General features: G+C 41.1%; 3 protein-coding genes across 3 annotated transcripts; 2 read left to right on the top strand and 1 right to left on the bottom strand.

Annotated features, from left to right (window-relative positions):
- Window positions 1-1,906: 1,906 nt before the first annotated feature.
- LOC137912990 (neuropeptide Y receptor type 4-2-like) lies at window positions 1,907-3,211 on the top strand. The gene has a single exon (XM_068757123.1). The coding sequence runs from the start codon at window positions 1,907-1,909 to the stop codon at window positions 3,209-3,211; it is 1,305 nt and encodes a 434-aa protein (XP_068613224.1).
- Window positions 3,212-5,181: 1,970 nt separating this feature from the next.
- On the top strand, window positions 5,182-23,988 carry mcph1 (microcephalin 1). The gene is made up of 14 exons (XM_068757136.1): window positions 5,182-5,200; window positions 5,280-5,371; window positions 5,557-5,675; window positions 5,788-5,869; window positions 6,126-6,237; window positions 6,318-6,449; window positions 6,544-6,624; window positions 7,350-8,280; window positions 9,250-9,352; window positions 11,217-11,254; window positions 11,359-11,521; window positions 11,606-11,683; window positions 23,570-23,807; window positions 23,904-23,988. Exons 1-14 carry the CDS (start codon window positions 5,182-5,184, stop codon window positions 23,954-23,956), a joined length of 2,241 nt encoding a protein of 746 aa, XP_068613237.1. The 3' UTR covers window positions 23,957-23,988.
- Window positions 12,822-20,985, bottom strand: LOC137912976 (angiopoietin-2-like). The gene is made up of 9 exons (XM_068757106.1): window positions 20,722-20,985; window positions 17,273-17,428; window positions 16,259-16,380; window positions 15,913-16,151; window positions 15,531-15,658; window positions 14,975-15,076; window positions 14,703-14,869; window positions 13,799-13,929; window positions 12,822-13,074 (listed from the first exon to the last, which is right to left on the bottom strand). Exons 1-9 carry the CDS (start codon window positions 20,983-20,985, stop codon window positions 12,902-12,904), a joined length of 1,482 nt encoding a protein of 493 aa, XP_068613207.1. The 3' UTR covers window positions 12,822-12,901.
- Window positions 23,989-24,356: the final 368 nt, after the last annotated feature.

Below are 24,356 nucleotides of genomic sequence, written 5' to 3'. Positions count from 1 at the left end.
GCAGAGCTCAGAGCCGAGGGTCTCTGGCGCTTTAAAGGCTCAGCCGCCCAGTAATCGTTGGGCTGCCTGGCAGAAACGCTGTGGTTGTTGTAAATCTCCGCTCTGCCTCTCCTCTCTGTGGACTCTCACCTGTTCAGAGCATCATTGTCTCAGCATCACAGGGACATTCCACACGCCCCGTGAAGCACGTGAGTATTTTTGACCTTCAGTAATGATCATCAAATGTTCACTTTTAAGCTGTGTGCTACATTGTTCCTTCACTATTGGCTTACTTATTTGCAGATTTGGAAACATGCATCCAATTTCAGATTAAAAACTGGTTTTTTTTTATTTATTTACCTGAAAATCATGTAAATATGCAGCTGATCTGCATTTGTTTTTGACGCTCGAATCATTATTTCAGGTTGTCCAGCTCTTCCACAGGAAAGACAAGAGAGATGTTTGCTTGTGGTGAATTCAAAGCAATAGACAGGAAGTGGAATGGAGTTAATTAAAAGGGTTTTTACAAATTATTATTTGTTTTTTTTAAACAGCATGGGTCTTAGCATCTGCTAAGATACGGATTTTATATGACCGGATAGAATTTGATATTCAAAGGAGAATACGAGGTTGGACATATTTGTGAGTAAATTTATAAAAACCACTTCAATTCCATTCAAAACAAAAATCATTTGCCGTAATTTCTATTAAAATAAAATTTGCAATACATTTGCATAGTACTGTGCAGTGATACAAAAGGTACAAAATAGTAATTTAGTGTGACTAAAAGTGTTATTTAAAGCTACTGTTGAAGACATTTGAGATTCCAATTGATTCCAATTGAACTTGACAGGTGCGTAAATAAAAATCAGCCATCATCCTCTTCAACAACAGATATTCCCAAAAGACGAACACCCATTCTCAAATGTATACTGTTAGAATATTGTCTCCAAAGAGACGAGGACAGAAAGTCTAAATGAGGAACAGAATGGTGCTGCTCCTCGATGTTCCTTATTGTGTGAAGACGCAGCTCGAGAAGGGAACGATCACATTGTGCATCCCGTGGTGTCATATCGCATTACTTTTGCTTGACTTTTTATTCTTTCAGAATAAATAATAGTGTTGCACATTCTTCCTGCGGCTCACGCAACACACTGACAGAATAGGTAAATATCGATGCAGTGTGATGCGATTGATATCTGCATGTGTGTTTAGTAAAAGGACGATGTCAGGCTCATTTTCTTTGTGATTCTCTTTTCTCAGGGGAGAAAGCCATAATCCATACTTGGGATTCTAGCAATGCCATTCCTTTAACTTCAAGGCACCTTATCATGTATTGTATATTTGTCAAAACAGGAGCCTTTTTTTTAATCAGATTATTTATTTTTTTGAATAAGATGGGTTAAGTTAGGTAAAGAGGAGAAAATAAAGAAGAAGAAAATCAAAACAGAAACCAATCTGTGCAACTGCGTATTTCATTTGGTTTAAGCTCAGGGCCATATAGATGAAGAAAAAAAAAACAGCTCTGTAGATTTTTTATCATAAACTCACATGTTGGGGCAAGAACTACTGACCTTACAAGGAGTGGACAATTCTTGTACTACCCAAGATTATTAAAAAGTCCAAATGTCAATACTCAGGGTGACAACGAGAGGAAAAACTCAGAGAATGAACAAAGTCATTGAAACCCATTATTTGGAACAACCAAATCTTAATGATAGTTCATTTGGAATCAAAGTGAAGGACCGCCTGAATCAAACTGACACTCCCATGTCACAAGCGTGGGTAAAAGTAGAATCACAAGTCATGATGACATTTTCATGTGTCAAACACATTTTATATATATTTGGCAAGATTTCATTTCCTTTTCTGCTCTTTTCAGATTGCTGGGTATGGAGGGTTCTGATGACACTCCAGTCCTGGTGAGATGTCCTTGAGTGGCTACGGAAGTCAGGCAACAACAGCTCTGCCTCTTCCCTTCAACAGCTCCACATGGGGGGAGAGGAGAACCAGTACTGAGTCAGAGCAGGAATATCCAGGGAATAAAACCCATCTCCTCTCAGACCTTCATGTACTGGGTCATGATGACAAATGTCATATGTCTCCTGTCCTCACAGCCTGTCTGATAGTCTTGTACAGCGTTGCACTGGTGCTGGGGCTGCTGGGTAACATAGGCCTGATTTGCATTATTGCCCGTCACAGAGAAAAAGTCAACGTCACCAACCTTTTCATTTGCAACCTGTCATTCTCCGACATTCTGGTTTGTGTCTTCTGCCTCCCCTTCACTGTCGTATACACGCTAATGGACTATTGGGTGTTTGGGTCACTGCTATGCCAAGTGGTGCCATTCCTCCAGTGTGTGTCTGTGACTGTGTCTGTTCTGTCACTGGTGTTCATCGCTCTAGAAAGGCATCAGCTCATCATCAACCCCTCTGGCTGGAGACCAAGCATACTTCAGGCCTACATGGCGCTCGCCCTGATTTGGATTCTGGCCTGCTTGACATCATCACCTTTCTTGGCCTTTCAGGTCCTCACAAATGAGCCCTACACGAACCTAATGTCAGACCTGCCTCAATCTCAGGCTTATCCTAATGCATCCCCACCATTACCTGTTCCCAACATTTACAAAAACACATCTGTATATCCAGAGCCACACGGCACCCTCTTCTCTTACACCCCTTCCTCTCCCCATATGGAGGCCTGTATGGAGCACTGGCCATCCCAGCGGCACATGCTCGCTTACACCACGTGGCTCCTGCTTTTCCAATACTTTGCTCCGCTATTGCTGGTTCTGCTCTGTTACGTTCGAGTGTTTGTGCACCTTCGTCATCGCAAAGACATGCTGGACCGTGCCAGGACTCCAGAGAGCCAGCGCATGAGCCATAGTTGCCGAATCAGCATCATGCTGGTCGCCCTCATAACGGCCTTTGCTCTTTGTTGGATGCCTCTCACCATCTTCAACATAGTATCAGACTGGAACCGGGAGGCTCTGCCCATCTGCCACCACAACCTGCTGTTCTCCCTCTGCCACCTGCTGGCCATGTCCTCCACCTGCATAAACCCCGTCGTCTACGGCTTCCTCAACTCAAACTTCCGGGAGGAGGTGAGAGACGTGATCCTACACTGTCGCTGTAGCCCCCTAGAAGAATGCGAGCACATCCCCATCTCCACTGTACGCATGGAAGTATCCCGAGCCTCTGTGCCTGTCAACTGCAAGAGATGCTCTGTGTGACTTTGATGTTTCAAACTTCACTGTACTGGTGTTCAAAATGTAATTGCGTAGACGTCTGCTGTTTGTTCAGCTTTTAATGAATTGTTTAAAGTGAAGTGTGCAGTGCAATGCTGAATCGTTTTATATTGAAGTACAGGTAATTCAGAATTATTGAAGGACTCTGTTTAAAAAGAATTTGTCTTTTATTTCAGAATACTTCAATACAGTATGAACTATGGCATTTATATGGCATACATTTATTTATGTACTAAGGACTTTCAACGGAAACAAGACCGCAAGGGCTTTTTTGAAATGCTCCTCTTAGACAGGATGTTTGACTGTACTTGTACTGTAATGCATGCTACTGTTTGACTGTACTTGTACTGTAATACATGCTACTGTTTGACTGTACTTGTACTCTAACATTCTATCTAATAAATATATTCATCATCATTAGTTACACTATGTATAGAGGAAACACATGAAGAGGAAATGATGACATATGTGCTCTGGTGGATGTCAATCAAAGCTGTGGAATGTACAGCACAAAGCAACAATTGCGGTTTCATTTCACAATGTTGGAAATGCATGTTTATGATGCAAGCTACATATTGTGAAGATACTGAACAAATCCATGGAACAACATAACAAATGTGTTCATAATCGGCACTAAAAAGGTGTGTTTCACAGCAGACATTTTGACTTGTTGGAAGTTAAAAGGCACAAATCCTAGTAACATGAACAATGGCCTCATTCTTTGGCCATGACAGCGTGGCAGTTTCCCAGCATGCACTACTCTGAAACTGGGGGAGCTTCACAAGAACTCTTATTAACGCCTACATTTCAGACTGTGTCATGTCAAAATGTATTTTCCAGCAAGTATTAAAGATGTCACTTTACTATGGCCATCAGTCACCAGAACACCCCCCCCCCCCCCCCCCCCTTGAGCATGTTGCATTTTAATGTAACTGGCAAATGTTATATGGAAAATTATCATAGATATATTATACAGTAAATGCATTCGACACACAAATAGACGCACTTAAAAATTGTGATTAATGGGACTGAAACAAAAATCCAATAAGTCAATATTATTATAGGCTCCAGCAATAAGACGATGGATGGATGGAATACTATTATAACATTTATTTTAAATTAGTTAAATGAACATAGAACACTTCACCGTCAACAACAAACAAACAAACAAAAACAAAAACACTTCGCCGTCACTTCTGGGTTCGAGATGACGTAACGTTCCCATCAGCCAATGCAGGCCATTTGTCCCAGAATGCATTGCGCCTCAAACAGCACGCGCGAACTCTGGACGCTTGTTGTTGGACGTCGTGTTTATTTCATAACACAACACGAGCCCATCTGTCAAACGGGATACAAGTAGGTGCTCGCCGTTAAGAGTCGCTGTCTGCCTCGCATCGGCTGTTTGCTCGCGATAGTGTCGGCATATGAGGGAAGACGTTAGCCAAGCTAGCCGCACCAGCGTGATGCACTTTAAATTAGCCAGGCAACCTGCGGTTAACACTTTGTGTTACTTTACTTTGAAGCAAAGTCTTACGTGAATTAATAGACCCAATTGATGCAAGATAAAATCAATGCATGTGATTGAGAGCTGTCTGAACGTCGTGGTTTAGCCTCCTCCAATGGCGATCAGACAATGCCAGCACTGTCAGAACATTACTGTGTTAGCTTGTGTTAATTTTCCATTTTCTTTCTCAATCAATAAGACTCACGGATTTTTCAGTCCATCTAGTTTTTGGATCGACTGAAAGTCATTCTGAGCGGCAGTGCTGATCTTGACACTGATTGATAATGGAGATGTGAATTTCATATGTTGTGTTTTTTAAAGGGGGGGGGGGGGGGGGGGGCACACACAAATATAATTCCTTTTGATGTTAAAGCTAATCTTCCATCTCAAAATAGATATTTTTTATTGAAGGTGATTCTCGGAGCCAAAGAGCCAGTAAGGACCACAAACAATGGCTGCAGTTCTTAAAGGTATGTGGATCGTGCTGCGTTTACCGGGCTTCATGGCTCTACGGCTTGTGGTTTATGACTCTGTTAAATTCGTCTACAGATGTCGTTGCTTATGTTGATGTTTGGTCGTCGGACAAAAATGCAAACTATTCCAAACCCTTTGTTCAGCAGCTGCAGGATATGGGAGCGCAGGTGAGACCGCAAGGCAAATTAACATATTTGTACTTTATTTACAGGAGTTATGTACACATTGGCAAAGAACATTTATGTTTGAAACTTTAAAAAAACTAAAACCGTTTCGGTCTTTACGTTCATTAGCTTGTGTTTTTGGTAAATATGTATCTGTTGCAAACTCTTAAATACAATTTCTCTGGCAGGTATCAAAAACATTCACTAAACAAGTCACACATGTCGTCTACTTCAATGGTCATCCGGCGACATGGAGGAAAGCCAAGGCGAGTCATGTGAGGCTTGTGTCCGCGCTCTGGGTCGGCAGGTGAGAATAACCCAACTGCAACACCTTTATGACGCTATTCTTGTGTTGCTCTGGAGTTTTACGAGGACATTCTCAGTCATTCTTAGTCATCTTTTGGTGAATTACTGTCCAGATGTTACGATGATGGTGTTCATGTCGACGAGGAGCTCTATCCAGCCTTGGATGAAACTAATCCTGTCTTAAAGAACAAGAAAGTGAGTATATAATAATATTATATATAATATTCATGCAGGGGGGGTCACAGTTTAAGGTGTCCCTGTAAATTAGTGTTGTCAATCAAGCCTTAGATTTTAACGATATTGGGCCACTTAAATACAAAAGCCAGGCCATGAAAGTGAATATTTTTTTTCCATTAAATTAAATGAACTGAATATTACAGCAATATTAGCATCTATATAAAATGATGTATAGTATGCGTCAGAGTTTTAAAGTATGCTTTATTTGTTGTAGCATCGATGTATGCAGCCAAAAGATCCTCCAATGAGGACGCCTGAAAACGACAAACGCATGAGGAAAAAATTAGACAAGTTGATGAAAGACTTGGCACCAAAAGAGTCTCTTGGTAAGAGATAATTACTCCTTATGGAACCTTTTAATCCTAAGAAACATAGGTTGTTATTTCTCTATTATTTAAATCCACAGATACATATGTGTCACCCATCTTTATTGATGAAGAGAATGGAATAATCTACAGTCCCGCGTTGAAAAGATCGGATTACATGGCACGTCGTTTGAAAGACATGAAAGAGAAACACCAACGACTCTCGCCCACAGGTCGGCTCAGCAAATGGAACGACAATCTGTTGCACATATTTCAGTCTCTAAGAAACAGCAGAAATACATTTATATGTATGTTACTGTCTTTCAGCTTCACAGACGGTTGAATCCTGCTCAGGAACTGGGATTAAAACTTCCCTTGGGAGCACACCAACTGTCCTCAGATTAACATGTAAGAATATCTGGAGTGTTTCTTTTTTTTTTTACTGGTAGACCTTGAAAGTGAAGCAGCAAGATTAACCCAGATGAACTCTTGTGTTGAATTCCGTCATAGCACCTGTACTTGGACTTGTGCTTTTGGTCGGGTTGTTTGAATGACCAGGTCAATGTTTGACAGCAGTAAAAACACTGTTGCAGCAATAGTTATCAGTAAACTGAAACAGGGAAACATGGTTACCCCATTGGCGTTTTCTGACAACTTCTTAAATATTACATTAGATTCATTAAAGATTTTATTTTCCGGAGCCACTTAGAGTACATTCAAAACATTAATTCATATTTGATGCAAACCCCAGAGATTGTGGGTTTATTTCTTTTATCAAATATATGAGATACGGTTCAGTGGTTTTAAATATTTACGGTAGTTTAAGGTTCTTGTGTGATGGTAGAAGCAATCCTTTCGACTGCCATGTTTGGTGTTGCTCAGGATGTGATTTTTATTGGTGTCTTGACTCTCATTGGTATCCATGGTAGCGTCTCAGGGTTTGTTTGTTCTCTTCAACATGCTGTATGAGAAGTAGCTACTTCAGTAGCTTCGTCATACGCTGTGAAGTGCTTTTGGCTTTTTGTGGTTTATTGTTTCAAATGATTGAGAATTGTTTGCGAAAATCCAACATAACTCACTGGCAAATGGAAACAATGCACATAAATAAGATTATTATTTTTGTCTTAATATAGATGACCAGTCAGACGAGGACTCCAATACTTCTCTTGCTGAACCTGTCTACTCACCCGATAAGGAAGAGAACCGACAACAACCTGATTTCACTGAGCATGGTCAGGTTGGACAATGCAACGGGAAGGCCTCAGAGAAGCACCGAAGCTGTAACGCATCGAAACGCCGTTTAAGTCCTTTGAAATGCCCCGACTTCACCGACGGAGAGGATGAAACAGGGAATACGCCGAAAAAGGCAAGGAGGAAGTCGATAAAAAGACGGCCATCAGAGAAACACAAATCCAAGGGCGTAATCGAGAGCCCTTGCCATAGTTCTGACAGCAGCAAGAAGGTTACTAAAGAAAAGGGCCGATCAGTTAGAAAATCCTCTCGTCCATCAACTGACCAAACCGAAGAGGGAAAGCAAATAATGAATGCAGCCAAGTCCTTAAAAGAGACGAAGACTCATGTTTCCCCTGCTGCTGTGAATTCTTGTCATTTCTTGTCCCCACTTAAGTCAGGCAAGGCTGCATTTAAACAGTCTAAACAAACTTCCACTCCATCGCGGAAAATGGAAGCGAAAACACAGAGACCAGCTCGACTGTCGCTTTCTGCCTTGGTACGACCTTTCACTCTATCGAGTGACTCTAAAAAGGTTGTCCCGGTTTCCGCTGATGGGGGGGACGATGACGTATTTGAAGACTACTTCTCCCCAGCTAACTGCCCACATAAAGCAAAAATAAATGTTTTGCCTGATCTACCTGTGGAAAGAGACATTCATATTCCTTTTGAGTTGCACTCTGTGCCAAAAAAGAGAAAACAAAGAAGTGAAAGCGCTGGATCTGAAACGAACTGTGAAAAGAAGGAGAAGAAAGTGGGCAAAAGCCACGATGAACAGTGTGATCAACGTCAACGTCAGCCACGGCAGGATGCTGAAACATCTCTGGATAGTCCAGCTTCTGATGACACGTTTGTGCCTGCACGGCGGAGACAGAGCACCTTGCCATTTATCGGTACCAAAATGAGTACAAGTGTTGAAAGAAAACGGAGACGAGCACAACCAACAAAGTTAACCGAGGATAACGCCGTATCGGAGCGGCAGGAAGACTCTGTCCGTGTCCTTTCTCAGGCCTTGGAAGGTGAGTAATGAGCCTGTTGATTAACTACTGGACTTTCAGCTTGTCCCATGAGGGGTCGCCACAGCAAATCGACCTTCTCCACTTCACCCTGTCCTTTGCATCGTCCTCCCCAACACCAGCCACTCTCACGTCCTCCCTCACTACGTCCATGTATCTTCTCCTGGGTCGTCCTCTAGCCCTGTTCCCTGGCAGTTCCATCCTCAGCATCCTTCCACCGATCTAGTCCCTGTCTCTCCTCTGGACATGTCCAAACCATCGAAGTCTGTCCTCTGACTTTGTCTCTAAAACGTCTAACCTTCACTGTCCCTCTTACTGTCTCATTTCTAATCCTGTCCAACCTGGTCACTCCCAAGGAGAACCTCAGCATCTTCATCTCCGCCACTTCTAGCTCCGCCTCCTGTCTTTTCCTCAGAGAAAATTTGAGTCCCAGATACACGCGTGTGATTATAAGACACAGAGACTGAGATGTTTTCCTGGATGTATTTGTTAACTACACCCTGACCAGAATAAGTAGTTCTGAAGCTGGACAGTTTGCTTTTATTTATTTTTTAAACATCGTAACTGCTATACAATGCTTCTCTACGCTTTATTTAAGAACATTACTGGTGGAATTTATTTTATTATACTGAGATTAGTTTATATGTGAGACGTGAGAACAACTGAGCATTCGTTCTGCTAGTTTGGAACGTATACTGTTATAAATGCGCACACAAGCAGCACCTGCTGTGTGATCACCAAAGGAAACCCTCCTACCCAAGTTTATCACAGTCTTATTCTCAAATGTAGAGGGAGGAAATGAGGCTGCAGCTGTTTTCAGAGAGATCTGCTCTGATGGCGAAGAAAATCAAGACAGCTTGAGTCCTCGGAAGATGGCTGATATGACAAAGGTGAGATGGTTTTAAAGAAAATCTTCCTAAAATGCATATTGGTTTTGTATTTTTATTATTGTAATGGAAAAAAAAGTGGGACTGTGAAAGCAAGACGTACAAAGAGTCCTATTTGCTGATTTATTTAATCTCCTTCAGTATATAGATGAGTTAAACTGACTTTCAGGCCACATTTTTGACACTTTCTCCTTATTCTACTTTAATGCTCAGAAACAAACGCAAAAATCTTTTTTTAGCTGTTTTTTTTTTACGATAAATAATAGTTCATGTAAATTAATCTTCTCAAACTGTTGGAGCTGTACAATATTACAATAATCCTGTGACATCCGTTGCTTTCTGCAGTATAGGAAGTTTAGGAAGTGAACCTAACACGAATAGTGTGTGTGTGTGTGTGCGCGCCATTTCCTCCATAAGGTCATACACTTCCGCCTCTGTAGGCATTTGACGCATATAGTCGAGATGTTCTGTCTAGTCCTGAGGGCTTCCTGTGTTTTCCCCGCTGTGATGGTAGCTTACGACTTCCTTGCTTGTAATATGCACCTGTGCTCTGTTTTCGTTATGCTGATAACCTCAACAAGCTGGAGCTGAAACAAACCAAACATGCCCCCCCCCCCCCCCCAGGGATGTGTTATGATTTGAATTTATAGTAGCGTCATCACAGAGGTGCTGAAGTTGTTCTTTTAGGTTCTGTGAGGATCATGATAATAGATGAATGTCCAAACATGCGGCAGCATTGATAAACACAGTCATCCGGCACAAGTACACGGAGGTCAGACACCTGCATGGCCTGTGAAGCATGCAGAATCCAGACCGTAAATATTATGTATTCAGTGCAGATGTGCTGCTGCTCTAATGCCACCAAATTACATATATTGAATGCAAACAACAAAATTCTTTAGGCTAATTTTTAAATCACATTCAGCAAATTTCAGATGCGCAATACAGTAATGGTAATGTATTACAATAACAGTGAAATGAGGCACAGACATCTTTATTTCAAATCAGGAAGTCTTTGTGCCTCTGTAGTCCAAAAGAGACTGTTCCTATTTTTACTAATACTCCTGTATAAATCTGGTATTTTTTCCATCATTGTTCATTTAATGTTCATGGGACCCGACAGTGGATGTTCTTTTGATGCCCTTTGCAGCTACGGTAATGTAGTACTCACATAGCTGTTATTTGTAACTGTCTCAGAGGCCCAGGATGGCCTTCTGAATTTCATTTTTGAATAGTGTCATTTTGCAGTAAGTGCAGAATGGCAGCCAGTAAGGAGGTAAAGTCATTCAGTGAAGAATTTCCTTCATTTGTGCTCAGAGGCTGTGGTGCCACTCGTGCCGGCTTTCTTCTGTTGCTTTTAGAACATGCCCCCTGTGCACGATGAGTCTAATTCCCCTTCAGCTTAGCCCCCTTTTTGGCCTCGTTTTGGCAGTCCTACAGTGTTAGCGCTAACAAAACTTCTGTCCGGACAGCCAAAGATTACGGGTTATGTGACGACGCTAACAAAATGGCCTCCCAACTTGCCTGCCTGTTGTGAGCCGGGCTGGTGGACTCTTTGACACCACTTTAATTCTTTGTGCTTCATCTCCTGTCTTCGGTTGTGGACCAGATATCAGTGTGGCAGCGCATTTGCCTGGTCGTCCTTGTTTGTAACCTTGATTTCCTCTTTGGCTTCGTTGCATCTTCCTCTGCTGCATCAATCACCAAAACAGCTTTGAGACATTATCAAGTTAACTTTATTATATTGAGTATATCAGGGGTCCCCACCCGGGCTGAAGTGTGTTTTCTCTCTCTTTCTTCATGTACCTACGTAATATTAACTGAACTGTGACATTTTTAAATCTGCATCTGTTTCTCTGTATTTCAGACTGTGAGGACATTGGTCATGACGAGCATGCCCACTGAGTATGTACCTCATTTTAAACCGTTTTTACAATGAATTTTACCATGGATTTATTTTAACACATCCTTGTTTTTGTGTTAAAAATGTGGTATTTCACCTCTTGTAGAAAGCAGCATATTGCAGATCAGGTTGTGAAAGCTCTGGGACGTTTTTCAATTGTTGACCGAGTTTCTGAGAGCACAACTCATGTTGTGTCTGGAGGTGAAAGGCGGACTCTCAATATCCTGTTGGGCATAGCTCGAGGATGCTGGATCCTCTCTTTTGAATGGGTATGTAGATTGACATTGTATAAAATGCCATTTATATGATGATTAAGTGTTTTGCTATATTTTAATTCTATTTATCCCGAGTAGATTCTCTGGTGTTTGGAGCAAAGGCAATGGGTTGCAGAAGAACCATACGAACTTTCAGACCAGTTTCCTGCAGCGCAGGTGAGTGCTGCACGAGTTCAGTAGTACCAGACGCAAACATTTTAGCGACATCCCCCCTTTTGACCTTGAAAACTAATAAGCACTCGTAAAACCAAAGCTGAGGAAGTTGGACGGAAACGTGCTCAATTTTATTGCGAGTCATCCATTTTCTGGCCGCTGTTTTTTTTCTGACGCATCCTGTGTGAATGTTGCCTCTTCCTGAACTCGAATCTCTGTCACTTCCTGGCGCTGCCAGGGAAGAAATACCGTCTTGCTGCAGATGAGTGTCGTCTCATTTGGACTCATTAGGCCTTTCGCCATGGCAAATTATTGTTATGTCCTCATAGCAGTTTATTGTCCTTTTACTCCTATGGACTCATTCAGCATTTAGTACCGTACCATACATCCCTCTTTATTAATCTCTCGTACTCGGCACCACATGACAATTTTTTATATGTATTCAATCCACCGACTACCAAAAAACTTTCTCAACTAGTCATTTTATTGCAAAACATATGCAAATAGCTAAATATGTTGGATATTTTAGCGATACATAACCCCCTGACTATTTGTGAAATGAAAATGATCATTTAGGCATTAAGCAGTAACTTTTCCAGAATACTTAACAATCACTTTGAACCAGTTCATCTGCATGTTGTGCCATCAGCACTCAAGCTGCTGTTGTGTCAAAACACAGCTAAAGTGGTATCTAAATAATCATTCAAGAAATTAGATTCACGGATTTCACGTTTTATTCTGGCTCATGGGAAGGAAAGTGATGGGAATGAGATGCTTGGCGGAGGTTTGCGCCCTTCTCTGATTTCTGTGAATGTATTGTTATTTATTAGCATGTTCTCTTCCCCTGAAACTGTGAAAACCACTGATAATGGTTACAGCAGGTTAGCCTACACCCAGATGCAGCAGCTGGTGACGTGATCCTAAAAGCAGATGACAACAGTTCCAATTCATTCAATAAATTATATTTATCATTATTATATATGTATATATATTTTATATCTGCCATCCCTAATTCTTTTCAGTATATACAGTCATTTTGACAACCCATTTGATGCATATATGTACAAACGTAAAAATGCACAACGTCTGACTTTCAAAGGTATGTAAATATAGTTTCAAATGCTTTGACTCCCTTGAAGATTTCTATATTTGGTTTTTTTGTTTGTTGTCACTTGTCAAGAAGACTTAGCTTCCCAGATTATTTATTTTGAGAGCGACCACTCAAAGTGACCCCGAGTAGTCTGCAGGTCTGATCATCATTGCTGTGGACTTCAGTGAGTACCCCGAGCCTTTCCAGTAGTACCATTTGATTCCATTGAAGCGATTGGAGTTTTGGCCATGAGGATAATACATCCCATTTAAATTTGATGGACCACAGGCATCAAACCACCAACCTGGAAAATGAAAGCGATAATAGTTAGATGAAATGTTATTGTTGCACTGTACTGTGAGGAATCTTTGTGTTTGTTAAAACTACGGTAAATCATCGGATCTATTTCTGACAGGCTTGTGATTCGCTGGTGGACTAGAGAATTTCCGGTACTTAATTGACTTTACAACACGCTTAATAGGTTTATATCACATATATTCACTGCATGTGTGTATTTGTGATCGTAGTCCTCCTTTTTCTCTTAGCCCCATTGTTGCCACTTAGTCATGATTGTGTTTCATGTGCTAATGTATCCCGTGTGTGAGACCCCTCATGGGAAAAAGGAATAGGGTTATGGTTTTTAGGCTTTCGTGCTCACTTGGCAGACCCCAGCGCAGAGGAGACAAAACTCCTGGCAGCAGAGTCACTTTCAAGGGAATGGAGGAGGGACCCTTAAGCTACAAGAGGAGAGAGGGAACAGCTCTGTTCCCAGGCTATTAATGTCAGCCATTGTAAAGGCTGAATTCCCCAATGAGTTGATCAGTGATAAATTCTAAGCTAATTGTGCTCTTTGACCTGACTACAAAAGTGAGGGAGTGCTTAAAATGCCCTTGAAGATTTTTGGGGTAAGTGCCAAGATTTGGGTGACAAGTGTCATCACAAATTGGCAACAATAAATATGTTTTCCTGAAAAGCAGAATGGTTGTTATTGAATTATTTTTGGGAGAATTTTAAAAAAAAATTCTTACCCCCTGTTGTCAGTTGTGAGCACTTGCAAACACATTTGTCATTGTCTGCATCCTTCGTACTGAAATCACTTACTGGCTGCCCAATGCTGCTTGTTTTGCCTGCTGTTCCACTGAAACCTTTAAGGTATATCCTGTAGAATGGAAAAGGAAAACTGAAGAAAGAGGAAGTCCGTACCTGCTCTTCCTCAAAAGGCATTTATTTATGCAGTTACAGGGGTTTAGGGTTTGGCATAAGGATTAAAGTGTGACGTATTTGCATGACACTTTCTTTGTTTTCAATTCAATTCTATTGGTGCAATTTCTTTTTGGGAGTTATTTGAAGCTACCGGTACTCAGCCAAGTAACTCAACAACAAATTGATCATTGCCAAGTAAGCTCAAGGCTCAATAGAGCCTTATTAAATTGGAGTACAGGTATTTCAAAGTCTGTTTGTAAAATAAGGAAATAAGGAGATAAGGAAATGTCCTTATCTCTCTATTAGCATAGCTTTGTAAAGTAAATACTTTTAAGGGTTGTTTTCCTCCCTAGAGTTGCAGATTCAGTGTTACAAATTCAAGAAGTATCGCCTATTTTCCGAACCCGGTCCAATTTTATTATGTTTTCTTTGGCATGATGCCAGTAAATCTGCACCAGGAAATAAACACTCTTGCAGTAAAGCAACTCCATCCAGAGGGATCAGTATAGAGTCTTTTGCTTGCAGGTTTTTGAGCACGAGTGATTTTTCTTCATTTATTTAGTTTATTTAGTTTTACTTGTCTCTTGCTCTGTAAGAGAGACACATTATTTGCGAATGGGCTTCAGCAACATGAGCACTATAACATTTTGGTAAAATTAAAAAATGTGGAGTAATTGCCACCGATCATCTGGCAGGTTTATTTTCCTCAGTGCTGTCAGTACAATTTACCTGTAATTCTGTGCTTCGCTGTCCAGAGAAAACTGGTCATATTGCGAGAATCCGGAGTTTCCTTCCCAGTCACTTAGCTGGATCCTTAGTTTGTAGGACTGCTGACTTGTGAGCCTGGACACAAATTCATTTCCTAGCCAGAATTCACCTGACGGTTCCCCGAAACCCTGAAAAGACAGTTGATATAATTTAATTCCACTGGAACACCGTAGTTTTTCCCATTAACAAAACAGCAAAAAGTTCAATAAGAACTTCTTCTTGACAGCTAGTACCTTTTTGTACTCTTGCCACGTACGATGAAAGTCAATACTACCGTCAAAGCGTTTTTGTAGGACCGTCCATCCACCGCCATCTGTCTCCATGTCACAGAGAGCCTTCAATCGCAAAGGAGAAATAGTTACCCTAATTAATATTTCAAAATGAATCCTTTTCAGAAATGTTGTGTTCATTTATAATTTGACAATAGAGTTTTATTTGAATTGGGGTAAAACAAATGTCAGGTTTTGGGGAAAGAACACAGAACTGAAGTCCAAAATTCCCTGAAAAGTATCTATGGAAAATCACAGTTGCAGCTCAAGAATGCCCGTCATTGAGTAAGTCTGACCAAATGTTAATTTAACTGACCTGCCTTCAAACACAGGACTGTTTACTGAGCTTTGTGCGTTCATGGCTCAGTCAGTGCATGCCTGTGCGCATACAGTATGCGTCTGCACTCTACTGGCTCTACTACCAACGCATGAATGTACGTCCTATGCTTATTTATTATTTCTGTATTAGTTCTTGTGAACTCGGTAACCAGTCTGGATTAATTAAACAGGTGAACTATACCTTAACCTCCATTGTAGTGTTGGGAATCGTGAGAGTGTAGACTCCACTTTGGGTATTTCCTGACTTGAAAATGGCAGCGCAGTCCACAAATGTGGTAGGAGTGTCCTGCATCATGGTAGGTTTGCTCTCTGCAGAAGATAGCATTCTTATTAATGTGATGCTACACAATTGCAGTACAGGATTGTTCTGTGCTGCTTTGATAAGTTCACGTCATCTGAAACAAAGGGGGTAGGTTTTGTTTTGTGCTTTCCAAACACAGATTTAAATGAAACCTGAGTTGTGGTGGAGCCGTTTCATTGGATTAGTTCATGCATGTCTCATCTGTCACTGATGACTCTACTACAAGGTAAAGACGATACGATGACCTGATTTTTTGACCTACCTCCAGCTGAGCCAACAGAGATGCTGTGAATGAGGTTGTTCATAGTGTCAAGTAACTCCTGCTGCTGATGCTGCAGTGCAGTGTTGTTAGAGGAGACTTTGAGGAACTGCTGCTCCAACTCGCCTATGATGGCCGTCTGTCTCAGAATCAGAGTCTGAAGCTGCTCCTTTTCATCTCGAAGGACCTTCAACTCAATCTGTCGCTGCTCCTGCATACCCTCCACCTTTTTCTCCAGAATGCTGAGGAAAAGCAGGAAACTGCTTGAGCAGTGAGCTTTGTCTTTGTCCCCTGGATGCCCTGAAAATATCCAGCATCCATCATTTGCCCCGTGACTTGGTGCACTCACCTGTTTTTGTCATTCAGCTTGTTGATCTCATTCGTTTGGACAATTAGTTGTTTTTCCAACTTGTTGGTCGTCAGAGAATTTTCAAGAAGTCTTCGCTCAAGTCGAGTTGTGTGATGAATTACCTGAAAAAAGGACGGTGTGGTCAGACTGTGGCCCTTGGAATTATTCTTTCATTTTAATGTTTAATGTAGTATTCGAGTAACAACATATCTTTCATTGAGTTTGTACTACGAGACGCTTGGCAAACAATCAGCGGACATGTCCATTCAAATTCTAAAGGACATAATAGTCTTATAGAAAATGTGTCTGGCCAACAGGGAATTTATCACAGCATTTCAGATATTCTGGATCAAGTGCAGCTGAAGCTCAGTTTGCAAAATTTGCAGAGTGGGCAAACATTCCATTTGCAAAATGGAAAAACACGGCAGAAAAGAACAAGCAAATTCCCACCGCAGCAGATGCACCTGAACAAAGGGAAGCATTGCAAGTCCACCTAATTTCACAGACAGATGTATTGAACTAAACACTGGGGTTGAGGACCTCGCCTCTAATATCCCATTTTGGAGGAACTGAACTCAGCAAAAAGCAGGTTGTTTGCATGGATCCATGTGTCTCCACTGCAGCTGTTGACGACTTTGGACAGACGGATGTGTGATTGTGACAAACCGAAAGACCCTTTCTGTGGGAATATGAGAAGTGCTAATAACAGGAAATGCTGTACAGTTGGCTCACATAAGGTCACTGATGTGTAGCCACAATAATAAACTGACTCATTCATGCCTGTTTTTCCCCTCGGTTATTTTTTTTTTTTTTTGCAATCTGAGATAACATTATTTAATGAAACGTATTGAAGAAAACATGTTAATGCATTCATGTCTTTGAGAAAACATTTTCATGAACATGTTTTTCTGTTACAGAATATGAACTGTTTTTGCAGTGTGCTTTCGAATAACATGCTTGTGTGTGTTTTAGCGTATTGTCCTTCCCCACGTTTGAATAGCGGCGCAGCCTCACCTGCGCCTCGACGTTGGTCAGCTTCCTTGTTTGCTCTGCTGTTTGACTCAGTAGGTTTGTTCCAATTTCAATCATGGTGGCTGTGTGGTTGTGGACAGCAGTCTGTTGGATTTGGACAATGTCCTGCTTCATGCTGTCCTGAATGTAGTTCTCTAGCTGCAGCACAGAACAGAGACATTGATTAGTATCAACAACCAGTAGATTTATTGTGCACACTGCTATGTTTTCATATGATAGGTCACAGATTGAAAACCTGCTGCTCTGGTTTCTTGCTGTTTCTGCGAACCTCGTTTAGTTATGCGTGTTTGGTAGGTTTTATTGCTACTTTTCATAGTTCAGATTTACTCCGTTGGATCAGGAAGTCAAACCATGTTCCATCCATCCATCCATCTTCAAACCGCTTATCCCTGGGCTGGGTCGCGGGGGCAGCAGCCTAAGCAGGGAAGCCCAGACTTCTCTCCCCCCCGGCCGCTTCTTCCAGCTCTTCCGGGTGGATCCCGAGGCGTTCTCAGGCCAGTCGAGAGACATTGTTCATCCAGCGTGTCCTGGGTCTTCTACACGGTCTCCTCCAGGTTGGACGGCCGCTTCACATGCATATCTGTGAACCGATCCAGTGAGAGCTGGAGCCAACAGGATCCCGTCATCTGCAAAAAGCAGCGACCCAATCCTGAGGTCATCAAACCGGACTCACCTGCACCTAGAAATTCTGTCCATGAAAGTTATGAACAGAATCTGTGACAAAGGGCAGCCCTGGCGAATCCAACCCTTGCTGCCGGCAATGCGGACCAAGTTCTGGCTCGTATAGGGAACGGATGGCCCGTATCAGACGATCAATCCATGTTGTTGTTGTCATTATGGGATGTGTAGTCATACTTGATCAAGAAAAGCAGATACTGAGGAAAAATAAAAACCTCTCTCCGAAACCTTCGGTATCTTTCATTGTTGGCTTGTTTTACACCCCAACCTTTAGACTTTTTTGTAATCGTTAACTGTCTTCTGCTCTATAAGGTGTATTCCTCAGTTTGAAAAATATTGAGTGAGGTCATGTTTGCTCCGTCTGTAAGGGGTAAGTGCATGAGAATATGCCCTTAACAACCTATTTGCACGTAGATTGATGGCGCTAATGTCAGAGTGTTGTGATGGAGCGCTGTTTTATTATTTTAAGAGCTATTGGGATTTACATGACCAGAATTGTCCCATAGCAAAGCACTTTCAAAATCAGCCATTTCGGAGTGAAAATCATGTCTGATCAATGACGTGTCCTGTGGAAAGTAGCGGTTTGTTATTTCTCAATGCAGCATTAAAATAACATTTATCGATGATCCATAGGAATAGTGTAGCTTCTCTCTGGCTGCGAAAAGGTTCATGTTTCATCTTTACGCAGTTAGTTCTTTTCCACCTTGCGGTATTGTCAGATTTAGGCCGCGACCAATCATTAAGTTATTTCCTGCACGGTGTTCCTGAGTGGCAATCAGGTCATAGGACTCGTAAACAGGATGGAAGTGTTGAGTGAGGAGTTACATCCTTCATGACAGCATGACACACGTGTGTGTGTGTGTGTGTGGAACTGGAAGCAAGTGTCAGTCATTTTGCGTCGTAAATGTTTATATTTACCCATTAGCAATGCAACAGTTACTGTTATTATCATTTATTTATTTTTAGCAATTCCAAGCATCAGGAGCAATTAGTGCAGATTTTGTTTGACTTCCGTTTATGGCGGTCGTGGACACACGCAGCGAGGTCTGGTTGTTGGACGGTTGTCATGAATTGTTGACAGGATGTCCTATTGGCAGAGAGCAAATCTAATCGGTTGTTTGCTGCCTTTGCTTCAAAGGTGTCCACTCGCAACAAATGGCTTTGCTCAGCTGCCATTAGATCTATGGTGCTGCGTAAATAAGAGTTTTAAAAAGCAAGTGACTCCTGTTGGATTTTAAACAGTAAATCACAGCTTATGGAAGTCTGCAGTGCGCGAGCTTGAAAACAATATGCAGGAAATTATTCAAATTTAAGACCGTGGGGCGCTGAAATCTTTTTTTTTTTGTGTGTGTCTTCCCATTAAAAGTAGAATTTCATGATTTGGATATTCCGCGTCATTATTATTAAAGCTTAGATTTGCTGCAGTGGATGACTTGTTGACCAGATTTAACAGAATCGAATACTTCCACTGTTTAAAAAAGAATGCAGACCGATAGTTATAGTAATGATAATCTGTGTTGCTATCATGAATGTTGTCAAAGTATTTATTTTCTTCTATGCCAATGGGCCTCGGGTTGCACAACAGAAGAAGGTCCTGGAATACGTAACCCGTCATTATGTGCTGTTGGACTTTGGCATTTCTTCATTTGCGACTGGTCTGTGATTCTTGAGACGCTGTCGGTACTGTTGTCTGTGAGCGTCATTACTGAGTTAGTGTCTGGATTAACATCAAAGTGGAGACCCCCGCCAACCTCTCCTGTGGACCACACCACAGCTTGTTTTATGCAGAGAGATCAAATTGTGTGATCAAGCTGTGATGTGTCCTCGTGTCTCCACTTTCTTGTGTAGCTGAGTAGAGGAGAAGAAAGGAGAGAATTTGCTGCTCGAGGTAATTGCTCCACAACCTGAAATAGCAGTGTGGAAACCTTTGAGCGGGACACCTGCTCCGAGGTCTTCGTCTACAGACTTGTGTATTTTCGCACTTAACGAACTTGTCTCAGACACTGGGCACATTCTCTGTTTGTTCCACGTTTTTCGTCGTTGCTGCGCTGATTATTTTGTGGTATTGAAGATTAACACACTGCCTGGATTTAACTACGCAAATATGTACACGCCTTCTATTGGATAATTTACTTCATTTCAGCAAAAGAATGAGGTCAGCTGGACTACCTGAAGATACCGAATGACCAGGTTATTCCATCAATGTATTTTGGTCTTCCCTGATGCATGGGGCATATTCCAAGATGACAATACTAGGATTCATCAGGCTCAAATTGAGAGTGGTTCAATGAGCATGAGACATCATATCTACTATATATATTTAATGAAAAATATTTGCAGTTTCATTTTTTTCTGGCACTTTCAATAAGAGAGAATGAATCGGTGCCGTTTTCAGAATTTTAATGTAGTAATTTTCTTTTTGGGAAGACCTTTGAACAAACAGCATTTGGCTTATTATGAGACTGAATAAGATGTCGATCATGGAGAGAAAAAATCAGCAGCTATCCTGAAGCATTCTGGTTAGTACAATTGTAAAATCTTCTGCATGGAAATTATTTTGATAATTCTTCTACAGTGTTAGTAAAACCTCTGGTGATGTCAGCAGTTTGTTGAAAATCATCCTCATGTTCCATACAGGATGTCTAGTTTTCTTTAAAACTGCTACCTTTCGCGTGTGTGTAACTTAAATCTTAAATCACTATGATAAACCACATTTTCTGGTTTTGCTGGGATGACATGTGACCCAACTTTACCTTTAGCAGCCACTGTGTGTTGTTCTCCATGGTTATCTCCAGTTGCTCCAGCCTCTGAGCCGACTCCTCACCGTCCATGGCTCCATCCTTTTGAACGGGATCGTTGGAGTTGCTGCTCTGTGTTTGGCAGTTTTCCTGCTCAGGCAGCAGAAAAGTGTAGCTGCATGGCCCGTTTTGGATCTGATACTCTTTCTTACCCACAGCACTATATCCTGTCCCCAGACCAAGAAAGAAGCTTAAAACAAATAAATCCACATTCAGCATCGTCACGGTGGAACCTCACGTTGAAATATAGTTATTACAATTGAAACCTCTTGGATTTGTCCTTAATCTTCTCTCAATGCTTAGATGTTTTCCCCCCAATAGCATCCAAGTGTATACAGTCCTCTGAAGTTTTTCCACATCCCTTATATTACCTCTCAGCAGTAGAAGAAGAAAAAGCCATCAGCGACTAGAGGTCGTGTGTCATTCTCTTAGATTGCAGGTGCCAGAATGCTTGTGCGCGCCTCTTGTCAAGCCCCCTACCCTGTATTTGAGCTGCCTCTGTCCCCACTGAGCAGTTTAAACCACTCCCCTCCCCTCAGAGTGACCCGTCTCTGTGAAGAGCAATGAAGAGGAGATTCCTTTCAGTGCACACTCACTAAATGGACGCGTATGAGCAGTTGCACACAATTATACACACCTTCCACTATATCCTATACAAATCCCCACATGTTTTATTCTCCTCTCGCCTAACACCTACTCAGGATGCAGCTGTCTACCTTCAGCACACGTGCTGGTAGTAGCAGTGTCCATTCCATTCATTGAAGAATGCTTCCTGGCTCATGGACAGACCGTTAGTCCAAACACACTAGCGTCTTGTAATGAGAGATTCGAAGGAGAGAGGAGTCTTTGCTTGAATGACTGTTTCATCTCTTACTCTCATATTTTGTTCTTGCAAAACCTCAACTGAAGGTTTTTCCTACTCTTTCTATTCTATTCTTCTTTATTTTCATCTTGACATGCACAAATATGATTTATTTACCAAGTTCATCATGTTGCAAAAATAATCCCAAATTCCCACAGTTTTCTTTGGGTCTCAGACCATGAAGTATGTTATTGGCACAAACTAAAGTTGCCACTTTATGACCTCTGACCAGAAAGATTCCTTGCTCTTTTATTTGCATGTGATTCAAGGGTAGATTTATGCCTTTGCAGACAGCATGCACTTTACATATTTTTGTCTACATAAGTAAAATGCCTGTCATATCAGAAAATGTTGGGAAATTGCGGGTTGTTTTGTTTTCTTAAGCAATAAAAATTTATTTTTTAAAGTTAGACTCTTTGTTAGATGGGTGACTTTTTTACAGTAATATTTTTTAAATATGTGAGCAAGTCATGGATGTTTTTTTTTTTAGATCCTTTGGTAATTCTGTTCGTCTCTCCCGAACAGAATGGCTTGGAGACTGAAATCAATGTTGTTGAATTGCTATTTTACGTTGATATAACTGCATTTTAGTACTTACTGCACCTGATTTGATGCTAATCTTTAGCATCAAATTTTTAACAGGAAAGCCTCTCAACTGTGGGATAGAAATACCAAAGCAGAATTGTAGGAAGTAGGGTGATGTAATAGTTACTGTATAAGGGAAATGCAATGTATTTAAGGCACATTACCAAAGAGGAAGGACTTGTCATCATGCCAACAACATTGACTTTTTCAGGTGTTCACGCTGAATCACTGCCTGAGATATAATGTTAACAGTGTTCAAGTTATTGAAGTACAGCAGAGGGGTGGGAAACTGATGCATTTAACTTAGGACTGCGCCACTTTCTATGTTCGAGAATGAGCTGGACAGTTTTCTCATACAATAAATAAACAATAAATTCCATCACAGCAGAATTTTAGCCCTGAATTTATTCTTGCTTGGCATGAGTTGCTACAGAATTGTGCAGGATGTGTCCATCTGTCCTTCCTCTCTGCAGGATAATGTAAATATACAGGCAACATGTGGCTACAAAAATATGGGCTGGGATGTCTGAGTAAGGAGTTGGAATTTTCTTTTTTTATAGGGAAACTGATGATTTTCCAGTAGCAACTTATCATTATAATGAGGGTAGTTGAACTTTAAAATATGTTTTTTGTGGTAATGTGCTACTATTTCAGGTATAGGTCTGCCCTTCTAGAGGTAGTTTAGTTTTATGAAATGATCATCCACCCAGCCAAGAAGTTGCAGCCACCGTTCGGTGCATTTCATCTTGAGTTGAGCCGAGCGTTTGTCAGAGATTTGCTTCCACAGGCAAACCTAACCCATCCTCTAGAGATTTTGATAATTCCATAAATGCAACAGACATGCTTAGGATTTGTCTGTTTCCTTGTCTTTAAAAGCACATATCTAGAATACGATAAGCAAGTGATACATATATTATTCACTCATTCACTTTAAAGAGTACAATGTGAATTAAGTTAGTCTGACCCTGTCTCTGTACCCATAACCAATACTTATATTAAATTGAACCCTTTGCAAACATTGGGTAAAGACGAAAGCCTTAAAGCTTGTTTACCCCTAACCCCTCGGCTGTAAGACTCATGAACACTTAATAATTCTGAATCGGACTCATGAACATTTTACAACCGGTAACTTGCACTGCTGTGTGATTATACTAGTTTTACTGCTGCTAATACACTGTGGATCTGTGGATCCACTCCTGATGGATGATCCCCGTCTGTTTTGTAACCTTAGTGATTTGGTTTATTTTATTTCTGTTGAAAAGAGAAGCTAAACAAGATCAGCTTCTGTATCAGCCTGTCCTGAATGCATGTCTCTAAATACAGTTACAGTATCTAACTGTCAGTTTCTTTTCTCAGATCTGCCGTCTCCAGAGACACCTGTCCCCCGGCGAGCATCAGCAGGACCTCTTCCAGAACCAGCCTGCCATGTTTGTGTCCCAGCACTCCCAGCCGCCTGCTCAGAGTCTGGTGGAACTGATCCAGTTGTGTGGAGGAACAGTCTGTAAAACTGTGCGGCAGGCGGGTATTTGCATCGGGAAATATACAGGCAGGAGACCAGAGGGAAGCAGGATTCTGTCAGAGCAGTGGGTGCTAGGTAAGGTATTTCCTGGTCTTCTTTGTGTTCTGTCCTAAATTCCACTCTCGTGAACATATCACTGAAGAATTCTCTTTTTGTTGTTGTTTGTTTCAGATAGCATCACACATTTGAAGCAGCTGCCATACGATAACTATGACTTGGATTAAAATAAAAATAAAAAAACAGAAAAACGTCACTTGTCAACCATTCAACAACCTGTGAAGTAGAGCTGTGACATTTTGTATGCCAATTATATTTAGTTGTCTTTTTCATTACTTCAACTTATAATCAATATTGTTTTTTAAAAACAAGTTGAGACTGAGCCAGATTATTTTTCATTTCTAACAATGTGATTAAAATTACCCAGTTCAATGCTATAATGGTAATACTATCAGTGTTGTTGTATTTCTTCATTTATAATAAATGCTTGTTTTATTGTGTTTTCTTTTTTGAGATTGATTTCAGTTTTCACCAGGTATTTGCTTTTTAATGGAGATTAAAGTAGGAACTTAACCTTATAGCGCCTTAGGTTTAGTTACCATTGTGCGTCACACAACAAAGATGTAT

Source organism: Brachionichthys hirsutus, unplaced genomic scaffold (genome assembly GCF_040956055.1).
Source record: "Brachionichthys hirsutus isolate HB-005 unplaced genomic scaffold, CSIRO-AGI_Bhir_v1 contig_796, whole genome shotgun sequence".
NCBI classification, from domain to species: Eukaryota; Metazoa; Chordata; class Actinopteri; order Lophiiformes; family Brachionichthyidae; genus Brachionichthys; species Brachionichthys hirsutus.
The sequence above is the reverse complement of the archived record's forward strand: the minus strand, read 5'-3'. Positions and strand labels throughout refer to the sequence as shown.

Excerpts from the sequence above, each read along its gene's own strand:
- LOC137912990 (XM_068757123.1), top strand. The coding sequence starts at position 1,907 with ATGTCCTTGAGTGGCTACGGAAGTCAGGCAACAACAGCTCTGCCTCTT.
- mcph1 (XM_068757136.1), top strand. Across the intron at positions 8,281-9,249 it reads GAAACATCTCTGGATAGTCC|AGAGGGAGGAAATGAGGCTG; the intron begins AGCTTCTGATGA and ends ATTCTCAAATGT. Across the intron at positions 9,353-11,216 it reads AGATGGCTGATATGACAAAG|ACTGTGAGGACATTGGTCAT; the intron begins GTGAGATGGTTT and ends TCTGTATTTCAG.
- LOC137912976 (XM_068757106.1), bottom strand. The coding sequence starts at position 20,985 with ATGCTGAATGTGGATTTATTTGTTTTAAGCTTCTTTCTTGGTCTGGGG. Across the intron at positions 16,381-17,272 it reads TGACCAACGTCGAGGCGCAG|GTAATTCATCACACAACTCG; the intron begins GTGAGGCTGCGC and ends TCCTTTTTTCAG. Across the intron at positions 16,152-16,258 it reads AAGCTGAATGACAAAAACAG|CATTCTGGAGAAAAAGGTGG; the intron begins GTGAGTGCACCA and ends GCTTTTCCTCAG.